Source organism: Vigna unguiculata, chromosome 2 (assembly GCF_037176805.1).
Source record: "Vigna unguiculata cultivar grain cowpea cultivar isolate G323 ecotype 2 chromosome 2, ASM3717680v1, whole genome shotgun sequence".
In the NCBI taxonomy this organism is placed as follows: Eukaryota; Viridiplantae; Streptophyta; class Magnoliopsida; order Fabales; family Fabaceae; genus Vigna; species Vigna unguiculata.
Genome location: NC_140793.1, coordinates 23,574,315 through 23,595,978, shown reverse-complemented (window position 1 = coordinate 23,595,978; position 21,664 = coordinate 23,574,315). Strand labels below are relative to the sequence as shown.

General features: G+C 32.4%; 2 protein-coding genes across 7 annotated transcripts; one reads left to right on the top strand and one right to left on the bottom strand.

Moving 5' to 3' along the window:
- Positions 1-2,443: 2,443 nt before the first annotated feature.
- LOC114173269 (phosphate transporter PHO1 homolog 10-like) lies at positions 2,444-7,742 on the top strand. 6 transcript variants are annotated; one of them, XM_028057545.2, is made up of 14 exons: positions 2,444-2,578; positions 3,275-3,750; positions 4,195-4,558; positions 4,672-4,720; positions 4,876-4,947; positions 5,039-5,168; positions 5,289-5,409; positions 5,542-5,800; positions 5,929-6,033; positions 6,226-6,270; positions 6,353-6,502; positions 6,916-7,194; positions 7,290-7,426; positions 7,499-7,742. In XM_028057545.2, exons 2-14 carry the CDS (start codon positions 3,282-3,284, stop codon positions 7,599-7,601), a joined length of 2,283 nt encoding a protein of 760 aa, XP_027913346.2. In that variant the 5' UTR covers positions 2,444-2,578; positions 3,275-3,281; the 3' UTR covers positions 7,602-7,742. The 6 variants fall into 6 exon arrangements, with proteins under 6 accessions (XP_027913346.2, XP_027913347.2, XP_027913345.2 ...); XM_028057546.2 differs by having other exon boundaries at positions 2,508-2,614; positions 5,641-5,800; XM_028057544.2 differs by having other exon boundaries at positions 2,508-2,614.
- A 1,110-nt stretch (positions 7,743-8,852) lies between these two features.
- On the bottom strand, positions 8,853-12,883 carry LOC114174322 (leukocyte immunoglobulin-like receptor family A protein). Its single transcript, XM_028059154.2, has 4 exons — positions 12,691-12,883; positions 12,259-12,348; positions 10,677-10,944; positions 8,853-9,467 (listed from the first exon to the last, which is right to left on the bottom strand). The coding sequence occupies exons 1-4, from the start codon at positions 12,731-12,733 to the stop codon at positions 9,155-9,157; spliced, it is 714 nt and encodes a 237-aa protein (XP_027914955.2). The 5' UTR covers positions 12,734-12,883; the 3' UTR covers positions 8,853-9,154.
- Positions 12,884-21,664: the final 8,781 nt, after the last annotated feature.

Below are 21,664 nucleotides of genomic sequence, written 5' to 3'. Positions count from 1 at the left end.
GAATAAATAAGAAGGAATATAACAAGTGACTTACTTTGTTTTGATACTTTGTTAATTTCACTGAAAATATAGATATTGTATTTTGATGAGTAATACGGTGCATAAATGTTGTCAAACTTGTTGTACATCCACCTTTAAACACTATTAGGTGAAATAAAGAATTTCCCAAATACTGAAACTGGATGTGAGAATCACTTTGAATTTGATACAAATTTCTCATATTAAACCAACCTTCAGTGATCCTTGGGTTATCTGAATCCATGTTATAGGTAACTGTTGTGCTCTTACCATATACATCTACCAAGTGCCATTGTGGGCTTAATTTGTGTGCATAACCAACAACAAAGTGTCATTTTGGTTCTCAAGTTTTTCTTTTTTCAATTTGGTCCTCATTTTTTTAAAAATGATTCAATTTAGTTCTTGCCGTTAATTTTAACCAGACGAGGTTAAAGTTAACGAAACGTGTCAATTTCTAGTTTTTTTTTAAAATATTTTTTTTATTTTTTTTAACTTTTTTTTATTTTTTTTATTTTTTACATGTGTTACCTCACATTTGTGTCACATCTCAAAATGATTCAATTTGGTCCCTATATTTGTTTTTAGTTTTAATTTAGTCCAATTTTTTGTAGAAAATGAAGTAATATTGTTTCTCCTTGAATTGACACTCAATTTAATTTTGTATAAATCTTATGATGATATTCTTACCAAAATTGACATTTTTATTAAAAATTTAAAAAAATTCAAAAAAATTAGAAATTGACACGTAACATTGACTTTAACATCGTTTGATTAAATTAACGCCAAATTAAATATTTTTACAAAAACAAGGATTAATTTGACACTATTTAATAAATACAAGACTAAAAAAATAATTTAAGCATTAAATCTATATATAAATATAAATACCTTTAGACAAATCTGTATGTAATATGTCTGTGACACTGTTTTTTTTTTGGGAACACTTGTACAGATCTAAACATTAAATTCATGATAAAAGTTCAAAATTTGAATAATGTAATTTATGAAAAAGATATTAAAAAGTATTATTTTTATAGTTCTAAATTTGTTAAAAAACAGTATTTTATTTCATTACATTAAAACTTTATACACTTTATACACTTCAATTACGTCGATATCTTGTAATTACGTCAATATCTTGTAATGATTACACAACATATGTAACATTTTAAGTATCCTCGCTCTTCTAACTACATTACATTAATACACAGATAAACATAAAATATATTTTCTACCACTCAAAGTCCTTTTATGTTTTTTTATAATTATAATATTTTTGAAACAATAAAACAATACTTTTAAATTTATTTATTTATAGATTAAATATAATTAATTTTTATAATTTAACACAAATAAAAATTGTTATTGTACTGTGTGGCCCACCGGCCCCTCGACACAGTGGTCCTTTTCCAGAAACCTTCTTGTGTATTGTACGGCTCATCGGTACATCGACCTAACGGACCAAACTCAAGCGGCAACAGGCTGCTAGCTACGGATAGACCTTGTAGCAGAGTTGGAGGCGATCGGTCCATCGGTCAAACGAGTTAAACACACTTAATCATTTAAAGCTACTCACCCATAAAAGATAACCCGTCAGGCCATGCGACCATTGGTTGGTCGACCAAGAGGAAAACCTGGATCAATCAATCAGATTAATTAAAATAAAACAAGTCAGTAATCATAATTAAGGGATTATTGGACCGTGAATAAGGAGCCCTAATTACATGCCCACACCGGAAACTATAAATAGAGGCCAAAGGTAGGTTGGTGAAGATCTTTAATTCGCATTTATTGCAACAGTTATAATTATCAACCGATCGACCTTAAAACTGACTTAAACATCGGAACCTTCTAGAAAGGTACACCGATCGCCCGTTCGACCGATCAAGGAAGAAGGAAGATTGCAGACACAGCAGGTAACTTGGGAAAAAGCATAGAGGGAAAAAGAAGATAATTTGAGTGTCAACGTGCTTGATCGTTACACCGGAAATAGTTATATATCTTAAATTTTTATACAATTTAATTCTTAAACTTTAAAAGTAAAATAAATATACTTTTTTAATTCGTATCAAATGAAATTTTAAATTATTAACAAAACACTCTTAAATTAAAAAGTTTATATTTATTAATTATAAAGTTTTAAACTAAAATTTATTAAAATTTTAAATAATAAATTTTAATTTTAAATATATTTAGAGGCTAAAAACTTTTTATTTATTTATAATAGAATTTAATATGTTCAAAAGTATAAATTACCTTTGCAACATGTCACTATGATGAAACACTAAAACAATTAAGTAACTATTAAGTAAGCTGCATATGATATTCACTTTGGACCACGTGTAAGTTTAATAGCAAAGAAGACATGCAACACTGTCTACGAGCATTCCTTTTGCCTACACATCATCGACATTACTTCAAATTACGTTCTCCTAAAAAGTGTCGAATATTCTTTGTTTACACATTCATATAAATATATAAATAGACAGAGTTTCTGTATGAGATAAAGTGCTTAATCATTTAAGTTGGCTTTGTTATAGTCTTGTTGTAGCTAGCCTGTGTATACTTCTCAGTTCCCCTTTGTTGTAAATTTAGTGTACGAACATGTTGCATCTAATTACGAAGTTCTTGGTTTTCATGTGTTACTTTTTGTTCTTATCTTTACTAGATTGTAAATCCCTTGCATTTGCTACTACATGAATCCATCTTCAAAGTTCAAACTAAAAATTCTGAAGCCTTAAGGACACTGTGTTTGGACTGTGAAATGCTAGTCTCTTGTCTTTTATCATTATTACTAATTATTAGTAATAGATAGGATAATTCAATGATGATTGATATATTAGAAGGATAAATTTTATAATCTAATTATCATTATTATTATTATTAAGTAATAGTCTTATATTAACTTCATCAAAATCATTCTTGAAACACTGAATTTTGGAACTCATACCAATCATCAATCTTCCTTCTTAAGAAGAGATGTCATACGATTGAATATCATTTAAGTCCAGATTTAGGGTAATAATCAAACTCCAAGTTCTAATGATTAAATAATTTTGCATTTCTATTTCTCATCATAGGAATGAATTGTTGGAATTGACTTGTTGATGCTACATATCAGGAAAATCTAGGCTGCAAATTGTGTTGACTCTTGTTTCAGTGTTTCCTAAGATGTTGTTTTCCTTGTATATGTTACATGTTGAACTTTCTTGTATGATCTTTTCTTTGTTATAACATTTTTCAACGTTTCTTACAGAGGAAAGATGACATTTACGAAAGACTTTAAGCAACAAATGGTGCCTGAGTGGGAGAAAGAGTACATGGACTATGAAGGCCTGAAAAGAATACTGAAAGAGATGAAAAGTAGCAAACAAAGTAAACACAACAGGTCATTGCAGCACAGACTGAAACTTGAAAGAGCATTCAGTGGAATTCACTTGCAGGGTAGCAATCACCAGAGAGAGGGGAATATTGAAGAAGAGGTTATAGAAGTTAAGACATTAGAAGAAGAAGAAGGTTCCAAAGAGTTATATAAGACAGACTTTCACAAGCTCCATGAAGAAGGAGGAGAAGCTGAGGCAAGACTCTTTCAGAAGCTTGATGAAGAGCTCAACAAGGTCAATGGATTTTACAAGGATCAGGTGGAAGCAGCCAACCATGAATCCAACCTTTTGAGTAAACAGGTGGAGGCTTTGGTTGCACTAAGAGTAAAGGTGAAAAGTCCTGATGCAGGTAAATTGAAAATTCAAGCACTAGTTTCATAGTCTGTTTGGTAAATAATTATACTATTGGCTGGACTTGTAAGCTTCTTGAGGCAAAATCTGATATGTGTACATCCACTATATTTTAGATTAAATATAATTTATAGGAATAAATTCCATAAACATATTGAACCCTATGTTTTCCTATATTTAACCTTATGTTTTCCTGTGTTGTGAGAATTGGGACAAAGTTAAAAGGAAAGAAAAATTAGTATTTGAAAGATTTGAGACCACATATGGTCTAAAACATATGCATTCATTATATGATTTCTATGTCACCATGCAGGTGAGAATGTCTAGGATGTTTCATTCAGAAGAACTCCTTGAGACTCATAGTGGTGATACTGTTATCAGTAAAATTAATTTTTAGATTCCATTTAGTGTCTAGAAGACTGAGTTTGACCTTAATTTGTAGAGTTGAAGCAGATTGTCTCCTCACCTAAAGAGGCTGCAGATCAAAATCATCAGCAAAAGGATTCTATGACAGGCCCTAAAGTTGATCCTGTTCGACAAACCAATAGAAATATTCATCATCATGAGGAGCAAGTAGAAGCACACAATAATTACAAAAGAAGAGATCCCTTGGAAATCCTTGAGCATGTAAAGGTTGATGATTCTCTTCAATCTCCAAAATCAACAATTAAAAAAGCGTTTACTGATTCCAGTGATAATGATAATGAATTGAGCATCAGCAAAGAGGAGCTGAAAAAAATTGAAAAGCAACTAAGACTTGTGTTTGTTGAGTTCTATCAGAAACTCCTCCATCTCAAAGATTACAGGTAAAATAAACAAACTATGGAACCTTATAAATTCTAGTAAAACCAAATGGTCTTGCATTTTCAAAATGAAGTTTTCTAATGTTCTTTGGTATTTATATAAATGAATGCAACAGTTTTATGAACCTGTCAGCATTTTCCAAGATCATGAAGACCTATGAAAAGGTTAGAAGCATACTTCAGTTTTCTTGGTTACATTCTTCACAAATTTAAATTAGACTGAAGGCATTTTGAAATGCATTTTTTCTGATCAGAAGCACAATTCTGACAGTTTTGTTTAACTTCATTTTATTTTCTTAAAATATGTTTACTTGTAAAAGCGTACATCAAGGGCAGCATCTACAGCCTACATGACAGTAGTGGATAATTCCTATCTAGGAAGTTCTGATGAGGTTGGTTTGAACCATATGTTTGTTATAATCACAACATCAATCAAGATATCCCAATCGTCTTACAAATCCTATTTTTTTCATCTGATTTTAGGTTAATTTTCTATTGGAGAAAGTAGAGTCTACCTTCATCAGAAACTTCACACACTCAAATCACAAAAAGGGGAGGAAGTTATTAAGGCAAAAAGCAAAAACAGAAAAGCAAAGCATTACATTTTTTACAGGTAAATACTAAATAATAGAATCTCTGTTGCTTAGTTTTATGTAAATGATTGAATTGAAGTATTTCTCTAAGCTATGTGTTGAGTATTATGATAACGAGTACCTTGCATTGTTACTTGTAGGATTCTTTTGTGGTTGCTTTCTTGCTCTATTGGTTGCTACTATATTAAGAATAACATCTCAGCAATTCATAAAGAAGAAAAAGGGAACATTTTACATGGAAAACATTTTCCCACTGTACAGGTGAATGCATTTTAATGAACCATTTTGCATATCTATAACAAATACTTTTGTTCTTTTCTGTCTACATAATATTCATGATTGTTTGATCTGTTCATTCCATATTATTTCTTAAGATGAGAGTATTTTTTGCAGTCTTTTTGGATATATCACTCTACATATGCTTGTGTATGCTGCAAACACATATTATTGGAAGCGTTATCGGGTCAATTATCCATTCTTATTTGGCTTCAGGGCTGGAACTGAATTGGACTACAGACAAATTTTCCTTCTGACCTCTGGTCTTGCAGTGGTAGCACTATTATGTTTCCTCATAAATTTGCAGATTGAGATGAACTCAAGGAGTCAACAGTATAAGACACTCACTGAACTTGTTCCTCTAATCTTAGTTGTTGTAAGATTCAACCAACTACTTGACCATTTCAAATATAGTTTCAAAAGTACTTCTTGCCTTGTTCATTCATCCTCACCAAAATTTTCTCTCAGTAATTCAATTTATTAAACTTTTGGTTTCTTGTGCAGCTTGTTCTTTTGATTACCTTTTGCCCTCTGAACATCTTATACCGCTCAAGTCGTTTCTTCTTTATCCGATGCTTATTTCGCTGTATATGTGCTCCTTTTTTCACGGTAATGATGGAAACAGGAAGAATTCCATAGAGTTAAATAAGATGAAAAAAGTGAAGAGTTGTTCCAGAAACTAAAGCTAACTTATATACATTTTAAAAATCTGATATGGTTTCTGTAAATTATCTTATCCATAAACTAATTTTACTTAATGGAAAAGTTTATTTATAACACAAAACTGAGTTATGTTTGCAGGTTCGTCTTGCAGATTTCTTCTTGGCTGATCAGCTTACTAGCCAGGTATTTTGGTCCCATAGATTCATATTCCACAGACATTGGAATGTTTCTGATATATCATTCCATGTTCTAATTTTGACTTCAGTTCCAAGCATTCAAGAGTGTGGAGCTTTACATATGCTATTATGGGCTTGGAGAACACTCAAGGAGGCAAAAGAAATGTCACACTCGTGGTATCTATAACATACAGTATTTCATCGTTGGCATCATTCCTTATTGGTTTCGCCTAGCACAGGTCCATATACACAATCTTTTCTTTCCATATGCATTCTAATATCTGTGATTGTTTTTGTTGTGACAAATATACGAAGTATCTTCTCCTTTGAAATTATAAGGTGAAGTGTTATGCACTTCAAAGTATCATCATTGAAGACACCACCTAGAGAATTGTTAAAAATACAAAAAGAAAAAAAGCAACTTTACGTTTCCAAATAAGTTTTAAGTTAGACATCACTAAACACTTTCAAATAAACTCATGTTAAACATCACTGAACGTTTCCAAATAAGTTCATAGACAAACGTTTCCAAATAAGCTCATGTTAAACATTATTCGATGTTTCTAAATAAGTTCATATTAGACATCATTGAATTTTGATATCTCAGTTATACTACAGCAAAAATCATGTTACATCATGTTTGTTTGTGCAGTGCATGCGTCAATTCTACGAAGAGGGAGACATCAACCGTGCATTCAACAGTTTAAATTATCTCTCAACAATTACTGCAATGGTCTTTCGGACAGCCTTTGAACTAAAGAAGGGAAACAGTTGGAAAGTGTTGGCACTGGTATTTTCAGCACTGGCAGTTCTTCAGAACACATATTGGGACATTGTTAAGGACTGGGGGCTCCTGCAAAGGCTTTCAAACAACCCCTATTTGAGAGATAAACTAATACTTCCCCACAGAAGTATCTACTTCATAGCCATGGTAACTGTAAAATTGACCAAAAGGGTGTGTGTTCTTCTGCATATGGTTCTTGTATATTACATTGCTAATTCAATCTCTTGTAAATTTACTCACAGGTTGTGGACATAGCTCTTAGAATTTCATGGATGCAATTGGTGTTTGAAATGGATTGGAGTCCCCTTCGTAAAGTGGCAATAATTACAGTTACTTCCTGCCTTGAGATTATTCGGCGTGGCATTTGGAACTTCTTCAGGTAACTTTCTTGACATAGAAATCTTCATGGCATTGGCTTTATTAGATTGCATGACACATTGTAATGACTCAGGTTGGAGAACGAACACTTGAACAATGTTGGAAACTACCGTGCCTTCAAATCTGTTCCTTATCCTTTCAGTTACTACGATGAGGAAAAGGACAAGGATGAGTAGGGAAACCCCACTTTTTACTGCATGATTACAGCCACAATTCAAAGAAACAATGTATTTTGAATTGTATATGAAACATAGTATCATAGAAAATTCAGCATAGAATGCAAGAACTGATTTATAAAAAAAAATATTTACTAGGAATTGGAGAAATTGTGAATATTTTAAAAGTTTCCTCATGAATGTCGAATAAAGTATTGATTTTTCAAATTTAAAGATCTTTTACCTTTGATTTATTACGGTATTTGGTGCATATTCAGGATAGGATCTTACACGAAGTCGTGATACATTTAAAAATTCTTAAACACTTTAGTTACGAAATATAAAATTGACAAAAAAGGAAAAAAAAATGAGATGATTGGTTTATTGATTTAAGAAAAAAAAAACAACTAATTTTTCGAATTTCGTTAACTTAACAAAAGAACTTGATTTGTTTAATTTTACTTCAAGGACAAGATTTCTCAACATGATAGAGGATACCGTAAAGCTACTTTATTTCAGGGTTTAGGATAATCTGGCCACAATTTGTTGGGACAGATATGCTTTGGTTGCGAAACTTCTATAATTAAGAAAAAAAATCACGATATCTCTTATTTTTTTGGTTACATTTTAGATTAGGTTTTTGGAAGGTATTAAATGAACTTTTCGACTGAATATTAGTAGTAAAAGCTATAAACAAAATAAAAAGTTCTGAAGGGAGAAACACTATAAACAATGTCATGAGAGAAAAACAATGAAAATTATAAAAAATACAAAAGAAAAAAGAAAAAAAAATAGAAACATGTGACAGTTATTTCTAAAATAACAATTAATAATTATATATTTTTAAAATTAATTAATAATTATATTATAAAAGATAAAATAAAAATAAAAATTATGTAGACAAAATGATATTTGAAACATGTCTAATTCAATTAAGTGAGTTTCAATTCATGGTTGGATTGCATTTCCCCATGAGTCTTCAAAACATGGATAAAACGAGGTTAAAAAGGAAATATTACTTTCACTCTTTCCTGTGCCTATTCAATTTGAGCAAGCAAGTGATTGAAGAAACAAGTTTTGTAATAATTATTTGTCTGTCATTTTCTGTGGAGATATAGCATCCAAACGTGGACTTCATAGGACTATCTCCCAAGACCCTGAAAGGCAACAAAGAGGTGTTCAAATAAGGGTTCCAAAGGGAGCAAAACCTGTGCTTTCACATAAGAGAACATAACGTTTCTTGAAAGCTAAATCAGAAGAGTACAAAATGAGTAAAGAAAACAAAGAGATTTCTCTCTCCCAAGATTAGAGCATACTTGCATCTCTAGAGAGATGATGATAGAAACATTATTCTTGGCTATGCTAGAACTCGTGATATTATACAAACACAAGTGATTGGCTTCATTTCCATTCATCACAAATTCCAAATTTAACGAATGCCTGATTTTTAGTGCCAACATACAGGCCTTTAGAACTGTCAATAACCAAGATACACCATCCATATTGAGTCATGGAACTAGAAATAAACATGCTAATTCACATAGATGATGACAACACACACACCCATAAGAAAATCAATCTGAATCATGTCTCCTCCTCTCCTTGTCTTTCTTGTGCCTCTTCCTGTCATCAGAATCACGAGAATGTCGCTTCTCATGTTTCTCACGTTTCTCTTGCTTCCTATCCTCCCGAGAATGCTTCTTCTCACGCTTTTCATGTTTCTCCTGCTTCCTCTCCTCTCGTCTTCTCTTTCTTCTACTTTCATCTTCTGAACCATCTTCCGTCTTCGTTGCTGGTTGATTTGGAATAGATACATTTTCCACCTCAGCTGGTGCATCATCCATTGAAGGCTTTGAAGAACCAGGTTCTTCCCAAGGGCGTGGTTCCCTACAGACCATAGGAAATGTAAGTAACAGAATATTGGAAGGGAATTCCTTGAGAATATACGATTGGTGGCATAATAGTTTCGTTTAGAAGGTAAACAAACTCGGTGTGAAGTATATCTTCAAGAGACTAAATCTGTTATATTTTAAAAGATAAGTTTTCAAAAACGAATGTGAAAAACTACACAAGTACAAAAAGAAGAAACAGAAAGATCCTAAAGACAAATTCACCATGTTGCATGTCAGTTCTTCCAAATACCATTGGGTTATCACTTTTTGACATATGCTAAATAAAGCTCTAGTAAGACCACATCCTGTTCTACGAAATCATAAACAAAGGAGTGATTACCCATTTTGTGATAAAAGCCCATGAATTACAAGGACTATACTATTTTTTGGACCATCTGATGCTTCAGCAAATATGAACTCTGATACATAAAAAATTTACACAAAGGGCGGCAGCTTATTTTCTGATAAAACCAAAGTAACTAGACAATTTTTTGGACCATCTGATGCTTCAACATACATAAATTCTGACATCAAAATTAAATTGGGCATTCAATATTCAGATGCTTATGATCTATGAGACATCGATCTTCAGAAAGTCACCATGAGAAATACAATACACCATATAGTATAATAATCTTTTTGTCCATATGATGTGACCACAAGCAAACCCAGCAAGTCATTCCCAATCCAATCATTTCAATGACATGCACTAGAAATCTTAACCCATTCATATTCCAAGTCTTTATAAGGGGTATTTGGCTACATTCCTAGCCAATATGTGATACCTCACGCACCCCTCAAACCAAAGGATAGGAGATTTGGTGCATGAACTTTGTAAGACTAAAAATCTATAAGTGCCCCAACATTACGATTGGAAAAGCTCAGATACCATATTACAAATGAACTTGGACCTAATTTACTCCCAGAGGTCAAAAACATGAGGATTGCCCTAGTCTTTGAAGAAATATTTTGTCCATATTGCTCGCCAATGAGGGTCGTCTCAACATTTTTGTCATGGACCAATTGTCTCAAAAACTTAGCAGTTAGGTAAAATTACATAAACGGTTTTATATTTTATTTTAAACAATGAGCTAAAAAAATCAGAAACAACTGAAACAGAAAATAGCAAAAATTAAATTAAATATAAAGAAAATAAAATCTACTTTATCGCTTTAAAAATGTTTTACTTTCTAAGTCACTTTACCTTGAAAAACCAAGACCTTGAACCCTTGCTGCTTCAGCATGACCTGCCCCTAAGTCCTCTGCTGTAGACCCGCGCTTTACAAGTTCCGAAAACTCGTGTTTATCTAAACGATTACCTTGAGGACGATTAGCACGCTTGGGAGCTAAGCCAAGTGCTTCCCTCATTGCCTGCTCCTCTTCTTCCTTAATTCTTTTTATCTCTTCTTTTGCAGCTTCCATTTCAGCATTTTGGGACTTTTTATCCCTGGTATACCAGAAAAGATCTTTCCCTGTTGAATCAAAGGAGGAGATTCAATGATGCTCTTTTACTAAGATAATGACAAACTGCGCATTGCTAGAAAATTTGACCAATGAACTACACTAATCAAAGAGAAATCTATAGAATAAATTCAATGAAAAGAGGTGTTATCCTCCGTACCAGGTTCAGGACAGAGAGATGAAACCATAATCATGGTAGCTAACAAACAAAGTGAATCTTGCAATAGAGTAGCTAAAACTCGTGTGTTCAAATAACTACAATGCTCTTGTCTCGACCCTTTTTAAGCATCTTAGAAACAGGAAGCAGAGGAATAGTTTTTTCTTTTGCGTGTCTGTCTATTATCTTTCTTCAGACTTCCCAGCTTCTTATCAGTCAATTCAAGTAAATCAAATAGATCTTCAAAAGTAACATTGGATAGGTAAGAGTTCATTTCTAAATACAATGAAAAAAATGTCAGCAACACCAACATGCCATATGCTACGCTTATATACTTCTATGACACATTAACAGAAATATTATGAAATAACCTAAGATCCAATACCAAAATGAGTTAAATAGCAGTTGTAAATAAATTCCTATACAATAGACTAAGAAGAGGAGGTCCGGCACTCAGAAGAAGCTCATGTTAGTGTAATTTGGCCAAATTTGTTTTACATAGAACACAAATTGTTCTCTATTGAAAAAAGAAGCCACTTCAGTAGATTTTGAAAACCAAAAAGTGACCAATTTAATTGACTCAAACAGGGAATAAGACAAACATAAGTTTAGAACATTTAATCAAGACTATAAACAAAAAACTGTTTGAATAACCATATTGAAAAAGATATCATAAGGAAACTTTGGTGGTTTTGGTAGAAATACCTCTTCTTCTTTTTCTTTTCATGTTTAAACAGAATGCACACACATTGTAGTATATCTTAGAAGGGAGAGAAGGTAGAACAATAGCCTTTAAATAACATAACAGAACAATGAGATATTCTCCCAATACTGTGGACTGAAGTCTGATACTATGCAACTAAAAATTAACATATAAACTGAACTCTTATCAATTCGGGTTTAGTTCAGCACAGAGTTTAAATATTCCATTAGTCAATCCAAAGCATAAAACTATAAATACCAATTAAAAGCATGTTATGTTATGAATCCCCAAATAATCAGAATTACAAATCAAGGGCACCCATATCCCCCAGGCATCATGATCCAGCGTCTGCAAATGTAACTAACTAATGGTTTGTCTCCATGCTACTACATGCTAGAGTATAAAAACAACATTCAAAATTCCCAATGAACAGAATGCGGAGTTGAAATAAACAATCAATTTTACCTTTCTGCCATCTTCCAACAGGAGCCTTGATACTGTGACCAAGATAGTTCTCCCTGTGCTTATCAACTTTCACATCGTCCCAAGTGAACTCTGGCCATCAAAAGTAAAATGCAAACAAACATAAAATCTCATATTCATAGATAAGCAGTTAAAATTATAAACATAGATTTTACTCTTGAGAATGAATTTTGTAAACCCCAGAGTTCTAGGGTTCAATATGATCAATCTACTCATGAAAACATAAAAATAAAAATAAAATAAAAAAGACAAAACCCTAATTTGTAGAAACCGTTCACCATACCGAATTCGAGAACGAATTCTTGAAATTTCAATTTGACATATTTCCAAAACAATTCGATACCCCAAAGAGAGAGATGGAAAATAACAAAAAATTGAACGTGTCGGGACAAGAGAAGAACAGAGAAAACTTACGATCTCGACCGCCACGAACGCCACCTCTGGTTGGATGATACATGTCTACGCCTAAACACACAGCTCTCTCCTTCGTCTATTATAAATTATAAATTATTTGCCTTGCATCTATCGTCTATGCAATGAAAGAATCACGTTCAAAAGCGCTTTCCCCCAAAGTTAGGGCTTGTTTGGCTTGTATAATGAAGAGTTTAGTTTTTCTTTTTCCTTTTTTCCTTTCTTACTTTCCCTCGGGTTTGCAAAATCTATAGTTTTGAAGAAAAAAAAATTGCCCTTGGAATACTTTTTAAAATTATTAAATTAATTTTAATACGGATAATTTTTTATACACCGCAATTTTTTTAGTTTAAAACTAAATTAATCTCATATAGAAATAATTTTAAAATTCATGAAGTTTCCAAACTCAAATAAGATAAGTATTAAACGTACGAACTTCAAATATTACTTGGGATTGAATAGTCAATTAATCTTGTAATCAACATTTACTTATAAATTAATCTTCAAATAAAAATCATATTAGTTAATATTTGATTATATAAATAAAATTTAAAATGAATCTAAAATGGGATATGATACTAGTTTTTTCATCTTGAAAGAATTTTTGAATAAAATGATTTCAATAGTTAGCAGTTGAGATTTCGATAAGAAAGTGATAATAGTTCAACACATTTAAATATATTATAGGATCATCGTTAAAGTAGATGCCAATATTAAGACAATCTTAAGAAAAGTACTCATTTAACTTCTTTTTTTTAATTCAATTGATAATAATCTTATTGTTGGTGCATATGATTTTAGAAAGGGAGATTGAATACATTTTATATTCTTTTTGTGCTTAATAAACTCAATACTTAATAACAATAGATATAAGTATAAAAGAAAGTTTTATATTCATTCACCAAAACTCACGGATTATCTCCTTTTCTTCTTTAAACACTTTGTTCAAGAGATTTCATCAATCAAATAAAATTTATTATAAAATGAGTACACTCCATGTTATAGCATAAACATCTCTAAGTATCACGAGATTCTTTAGGTGAGTGCAATCTCTTCATATATTCTTTTTAATATCCTCTTGAGATCAAGAACTCTCAATTAAATAATGAAAAAACAATTTAAAAGAAATAGAGTACAAATAAAATTTACAAGAATAAATTTCACGGTGTGAAGAATATTACAATAGCTTATCACTCTCCTTTTTTTCTCAAACTAGACTTTTCACTAAGTAAATTTGACAATGATTTGTTCTTTGATCTTTGAACTTTTTCATTGTGATTGTTGTTTAATTCTTGATCAACTTGTCATCTATTTATAGATATTGAAAAGATAATCTATGGAGTTCTATTGAATTTGAAAATTTTGATTCCCCAATAACATTCATTGGTATCTTCTTTGTATAGCTCTTTATAGGGAAAGACTTGATAATTTCTTCACAATGATCTTTGTACCGCACCTAGTCGGCCTAAGCCGAACAATAGCAAGCACCATGTATATGCTAAGGTACCCGAACTAAAACCACTAAGAAGCGACATTGATTTAGCAAGCCGAAAACAACTATAGCGGCCTAAGTCGTTAAAGGGTAACTGGCTCAGGCCGACAACTCTATACAAACAACTAAGAACTTAGTAAAAAAACAGAACACTCCAATACAAGTCACCAATCTCCAACAATCGAACTAGGAGCCTGGGCTAAGGCCCAGACCCACCTACGGCCCAAGCAAGGGCCCAGCCCATGACATGGCCAGACATAATTAATGATCTATAAATATACATGGACCCCACGAATTAAAGGTACGCATTCATTACTTCCTTAATCACCTGATTTGACTTTTTGAGAGCTTTCGCTGACTTGAGCTTCGGAGTCCCTTCTGCAGGTAACCCCTCCCGGGTCCAAGCAAACATATGCCAACCGGGAAGAGGCCTACTGAGGACTATATGGGTAAGGTGACACTTATGCCTAACTTATCTTATTTGTTTTCTGCAGGAACAATCTCCAAATCTTCACTTCAAGTTTCAAATGTTTTTCTTGACTTTTCAAACTTTTCTTTTCTTCCTTGAATCAGCGAGAACCTTGATTTAGAAACTTTGATTTTATCTCCTCATCAGAAACTTATGCAATATCTCATTAGTGGCATTGTTAAATATTGTTTTCAATCAAGATTAATATTAGTCACATATTAAATTATAGAAAATATTTCTATATGTAAAGATAATATGATTGTTTAGGATTAAGAACATTTTGACTTAAGAGATAATTAATTTTAAGGCTTAATTACTCGGAACATACCCAGTTTGGTTCCAAAATTTCAAAATAGTACCCACTTTTAAGTTTGTCTCAATTTAGTACCCAAATTCGTAATTGTACATCAATGTAGTACACTCCATTAAGTTTTCGCAAATGATGTTAACGACGTGTCACGTGTCAGCTTCTGGTTTTTAATTTTTTTAATTTTCTTTTTAATTTTTATTTTTTTTTAAAATGCCACGTGTCAAATCCTTGGTGTGACACATGGCATTGTCAGTGACACGTGGTAAGGTACCACCACATGGCAAGGTACCTGCCAAGTGTCATTGTCTTGATTTCAATTTAGTCCCCACATGTGTCTATTTGTTTCAATTTAGTACTTATATATGTTTATTTGTTTCAATTTAGTCTCTGCTCTATTTGTTTGAATTTTGTTCAAATATTTTTTTTTTCAAAATAGAGAAATATTATCACTCTTTTAAGACAAAATTTATTATTTATATAAATGTTATATTGATATTTGTTACTAAAAATGACTTATAAAATTAAGTATTGAAATTTATATTAAAGTTAATGGTAAAAGTCATGAATAACATATTTATGTTTTGTTATATTGATATTTGTTATACTCATGAATAACAAAGTTTTGGTAAATTTGTTATTCATGACTTTTACCATTAACTTTAATATAAATTTCAATACTTAATTTTATAAGTCATTTTTGATAACAAATATAAATATAACATTTATATAAATAATAAATTTGGTCTTAAGGGAGACACAATATTTCTCTATTTTGTAAAAAAATATTCGGACAAAATTGAAACAAATAGAGCGAGTACTAAATTGAAACAAATAAACATATATGGGTACTAAATTAAAACAAATAGACATATATGGAGACTAAGTTGAAATCAAGACAATGGCACTTGGCAGGTACCTTGCCACGTGGCGGTACCTTGCCACGTGTCACTAACAATGCCATGTGTTACACCAAGGATTTGACAGGTGACATTTTAAAAAAAAATTCAAACAAAATTTAAAAATTTAAAAATCAGAGGTTAACACGTGGCACGTCGTTAACGACAGTTGCGAAGACTTAATGGAGTGTATTACATTAATGCACAATTACGAATTTGGGTACTAAATTGTGACAAGCTTAATTAAAAGTGGGTACCATTTTGAAATCTTGGAACCAAACTAGGTATGTTCTGAGTAATTAAGCCTAATTTTAAAAGTTTGTTCAATAATTTACGTTAAATTATCAATAAATAATTTAAATGTTGTGACCTGATATATAAGAGCAATTTAGTAAATATGAAAATGTTGACTTGGAAATGCTCTGATCAGAACTTGTATAGTCGTATTATGACTTGAGCTTGAGGTTCCGCCTAATCAAAGACTTAGATATAATGACTTAGAAATGCTTTGTGATATCATCTTATATGTTCAACATTGAATCATTTGGTCAAAAGTAATGAGTTTCAGCTGCAATAGCAAACATTACACTATTCAAATATTTATGCTAAACCAATAAACTATGATCAACCATTGTATCGTTTGATCATGAGATTGATTTCTCAACATTATATCATCTTATCATGAGACTAGTTTTCAACACTATATCGTCTTATTAGTGTATGAGATTTTTTTCAACATTGTATCTTCTAATAAGTGATTCTGCAACATGTATTCTATGCATGGTTATATACACATGTTATATAAACAATAGTATTTGTTATAATCAAAATTGCTTTATCTAATACAGTTTATTTTCAATTGGTTCTAACACTTACTTTACACGGACAAAGAAGTCAAAAATGTGTTCTCTGGCCTATCATCTTTCAAGATAGATTATAGGGTAGCATCATTATAATTTTTTTATTAATATTTTTTTAGTAAAGAAATCTTACGTTTTTCCTTTAACAAAAACTTGTGATTGTTTACTCACCATTTTGTTATAGTTTATGCTCTAATAAAGTTGTGTGTTGAATGTTAAGGTTATTATATGTTATTAAAACTTTTATTTGAATACTAATATACAAATAAACAAATTTTTGATTTTAGTAATGTATCTTCTACGTACTCCAATAGATAATACATTGTCTACATATTGAGGTAGACAATACATTGTATCTATGTTGCAATGGATGATACACCATTTATATAAAGACACCATTTAGGAATGATAAGGTGTTTTAGTAGTTAGATAGAAGAGAAGGAATGGAAAGCTCGTGAATTCGATCTACTAACAATTTGGAGAAATAAAGTTGGTTTGATAGGTTTAGGAAAGAGAGTGAGAGATATTGTAGGTTCAACTCTCCCACAAACAAAATACTAACAACTAACATCTGTCGATAAAAAAAATCTAAGATCTAGATTAGATAAAATTGTGTCTAAATAAACCATTCATAATCAAACTTTGATATTTTATGTCTTGATATAGTAAATAATAAATTTTAAACTTATAATATTTGTCATTATAAAAAGAGATTGTTTAAACCTAGGCGATCTAATATGCAATATTTTAAGGATACAATCCTTGCAATAAGTGTTTTTGATAATAATAAATATAATAAGGTATCATACTTATTATTTATTACTATATATTGGTTGATTTATTAGTAGAAGGTAAACGAGAAAAAAAAACAAAGGAGAATGAACATTCAAAAGTAATTTTTTTCAACCTACTTCTAGGACATAATTCATTGTCACATAAATTATAACGCAAAGCTTCTCTCTTATAATGAACTTTCATTTAACCCATTTTACACAATGTAACACTTTAACTCAACTCTAACTTATTTTTTCAACCATTGTTACAAGTTCCAATAAATAGTAATATAACTAATATAACAAATTTCCCTAAAATGCTCCTGAATATGTGTATAAGACACATGAGGAGGTTTTCTCTTCTTCTGATTTGAAACATCACCAAGACAATTTCACCAGATGCACTGGTCTCAAAATGTTTGATCATAAGTAGTTGGAAAAAAAATTCTTGTTCTAAGGTTTGATCATAAGTGAAACTTGAAACCTTTTAAGACCCATATATAGTTTGTGTAGTTACAAATAATCAATATTAAATATTTTGCATTTTCTCTTCTCCTTCCTATTTATTATAAGAAAAGGTTTAACATCTCATGTATCTTCAAGCTCTGAAGCCCACACGAATGGCTTTTTCATATTCCTTACCATCAACTCAACTAGTTACAAGAAATTTTTAAAGGGTTTCAAAGAGATACAAGAAAAGATGTGTATATCTCATTCACACTAAAAAAACCAATGAAACCCGTACAAGCCTTTTATATAGCTTAAAATGACTAGTAAAAGCGGTTAATAAAAGAAACTAACAGATTTTAAGAAGCTGTCATAACAGACGGACAACTGTTTCTGTTTTTGGCTTACAACACTAGCATACCCCCCTAAGCCAAACACCATCTAGCTAACACTTCTGACACCAATAAGTTGTCTTAGTTGACTGAAACATTCACGCTTCAAAGGCTTTTTGAACACGTCTGCCAATTGTCTTTCAGAACTGTAGTATTCCACCTCCAAGCTTCCCTTGTTGACCTGGTCTTTTATATAGTGAAACTTAGTCTTAATATGTTTGCTCCTCCCATGAGAAACAGGGTGATGAGCCAAATTAATGACTAATTTATTGTCAACCAGCAGCTTCACCTTCTCATTTAGCTCAACCTCCAACTCCCTCATCAACGAACACAGCCAAACAACTTGACATGATGCTTCACAGACAGCTACATACTCTGCTTCACAGGAGGATAGAGAAACCACAAATTCCTTCTTGAGCTTCATGATATTGGTGTTATTCCTAAGAAAAATATGTATCTCGTTGTGCTTCTTCTGTCAAATTTATCACCACACCAGTCAGCATCTGAATATGATGTTAATTTCATATCTTCAAATTTATCCTCTTCCAGCATAATTCTTGGTTCTTCTGGCTCCTTTTTTTCCCAATTCCAATTAGCTATCTCATCCACTACAACATTTCTAATCACCACTACTTGACCTATTTTTTGTTCAAATATTTTATATCCATCAGTTACGTGATATCCAACTAGAATCAATGGCACTCCTTTGTCATCAAGTTTCCTTCTTTGTTGGTTTGGAACATGTTTATAACAAACTGAACAAACACTTTCAAATGGCTGACACTAGGTTTCTCATATGACCACGCTTCCTCAGGTGTGATGGCATTTAACCTCTTCGTAGGTGTTCTGTTCAGAATATATGTGGTTGTTACAGTTGCATCTCCCCACAAATACTTTGACAAACTCTTACTCTTCAGCATGCATCTCACCATATTTAGCATTGTTCGATTTTTCCTCTCTGTTGTGCCATTATACTTTGGTGTGTAAGGTGATGTGATCTCCTGCACTATGTCTATATCCTCATAGTATCTTTTAAACTCACTGGAGGTGTATTCTTCACCATCATCGGACCACACTGCCTTTCCACCATATTCTTGAACTATTTGAACACATCTAGTACCTCACCCTTGCGTTTAAGTAAGTAAATCCATGTCTTCCTAGTCCAGTCATCAATGAACAAAAAAAAATATCTACTACCTCCTAGTGTATCAACCTGCATGGGCCCACATACATCCGAGTGTATGATATCTAGTTTTGCTGCAGACTTTTGAGGTAGCATTTCTTGGAAGTTGTTTCTAGTTTGTTTTCAGTCCACACACTCTTTACAAATAGTTTTAGGTACTCTAATATGTGGCAAGTCTTTAACCATTGTACACTAACTTAGCCTAGATAAGTCTTGAAGTTTAAATTCCCAAACCGTAGGTGCCATAGCCATTCTAACTCATTCCTTGTCGTAGAAAAACACTAATGCTTGACTGCTTCAATTACCACACGGAAAGTCTTGTTTTTTGACAGACTTGCACTCACAACCAGATTTTTATTCTGGTCAAAGATGTTAAGGCAATTATTCTTCGTTGTCACCATAAACCCTTTTTGCAAGAGTCGTCTGAGACTTATCATATTAGTTTTCAGCCCTGGAACATATAGTACTTCCTCAATTATCACTTCTCTGCCATCATTTCCTCGCAACACCATTTTGCCTAATCCCTCTGCCACAAGACTCCTATTATCAGCAAATTTGATTCTTCCATTAGCTACCTACTCCATCTTGACAAACCACTCCTTCTTGCCTTTCATATGGGTTGAACACCCATAGTCTAGGTACTAGGCAATGTTAGCATTATCTTCACAACTTATTCGAGCCATTAGCATCACTGCCTCAGAAGATGAAGTGTCATCTTGAGTTAGATGAGCACGATTCTTTGGCTTGTTCTTCGCACCATCTCCCTTCCAACACTCTTTTGCAAAATGGCCAAATTTTTTACAGTTATAACACCTCACCTTACTATTATCAAACTTTTATTCCTTCTCTTGGTCAGACTCATCATCATTCTTATGATCTTTACGGTTTTCTTGATCATTGGTTTCTTTCCCTTTCTTTTCTCGAGTCCCTTTTTGCCCATATTTCTTCTTGCCACCTTTCTTAAAGCCTTTTCCCTTGCCATGGAATTGTGACCGATCTTACAGAGCTTGCTCTTGAATCTGTTTGCACTCAACCAACCTGTGCTCATGCAACTCCAATGAGTGTTGTAACTCTTCCAACTCCATAGACACTATGTCACATGTTTCCTCAATAGTCACCACAATGTGATCAAATTTTGGTGGCAATGATCTCAGCATCTTGTCAACTACGTACTAATTAGTGAAGGGATCACGACAAGCACGCATTGCACTCACATGTTCTTAAATTTTATCAAAGTACTCTGCCACAGTTTCATTCTCCTCCATGGTCAGACACTCGAATTTCCATCTCATAGTCTGCATCTTTACTTTCTTGCTCCTATCACCATCTCCGTAGGTTTTGATCAAGATTTTCCATATCTCTTTGGCTGTTTCAGCCTTCAAGATTCTATGAAATACCTTCAGCCAACACATTGATAAAGGATAAATCGTGTTTTGCTATCCATTTTCTACTGCGCCTTGAAGTTTCTCTTCTCTTCATCTATAGCCTTTGATCCCAACTTTGGCAATCCCTCGAGCACCACATTTGCAACGTCTTGAAAGCCAAAAATGGCTTGCATTTTAATGCGGCAATTGTCGAACGACTTTTCATCGAAGACGGACAGTGAACCTTGCATCATGACTCCTAACCCAACCATCGTACTCGCCTATGCTGCTCACACTTTTTTTTTATCAAAACTTGAAAACCCTGCTCCGTTCTTGTTTTGTGCATAAGAATCGGACCACACACGTTAGGAATTCTCATTTTTTCTCTCTAACTTTTCACATACCCCTAGTTATTGTAACTAGCTCCAGATACCATAAAGTGTTTCAGAGAGATGAAAGAAAATGTGTTTATATCTCATTCACACTAAAAAAACCAATGAAACCAGTACACGCCTTTTATACAACAAAAAATGACTAGTAAAAGCGGTTAATAAAAGAAACTAACTGACTTTAAGCAAGCTGTCGTAATAAATGAAGAACTGTTTCTGTTGTTGACTTACAACACTAACAATTTTGCTCGTAATTGTAACAAGAAATTTTGCAATTACTGCAAACGTGGTCCCATACCATAATGTCGCCAATGCCTTTGGCTTTGAAAAATATAAGTTTGGATGCTATGAGAAATACTTTCGAATTTTAAAATCTGAAAATTATTATTTTTTTCTTAAAAA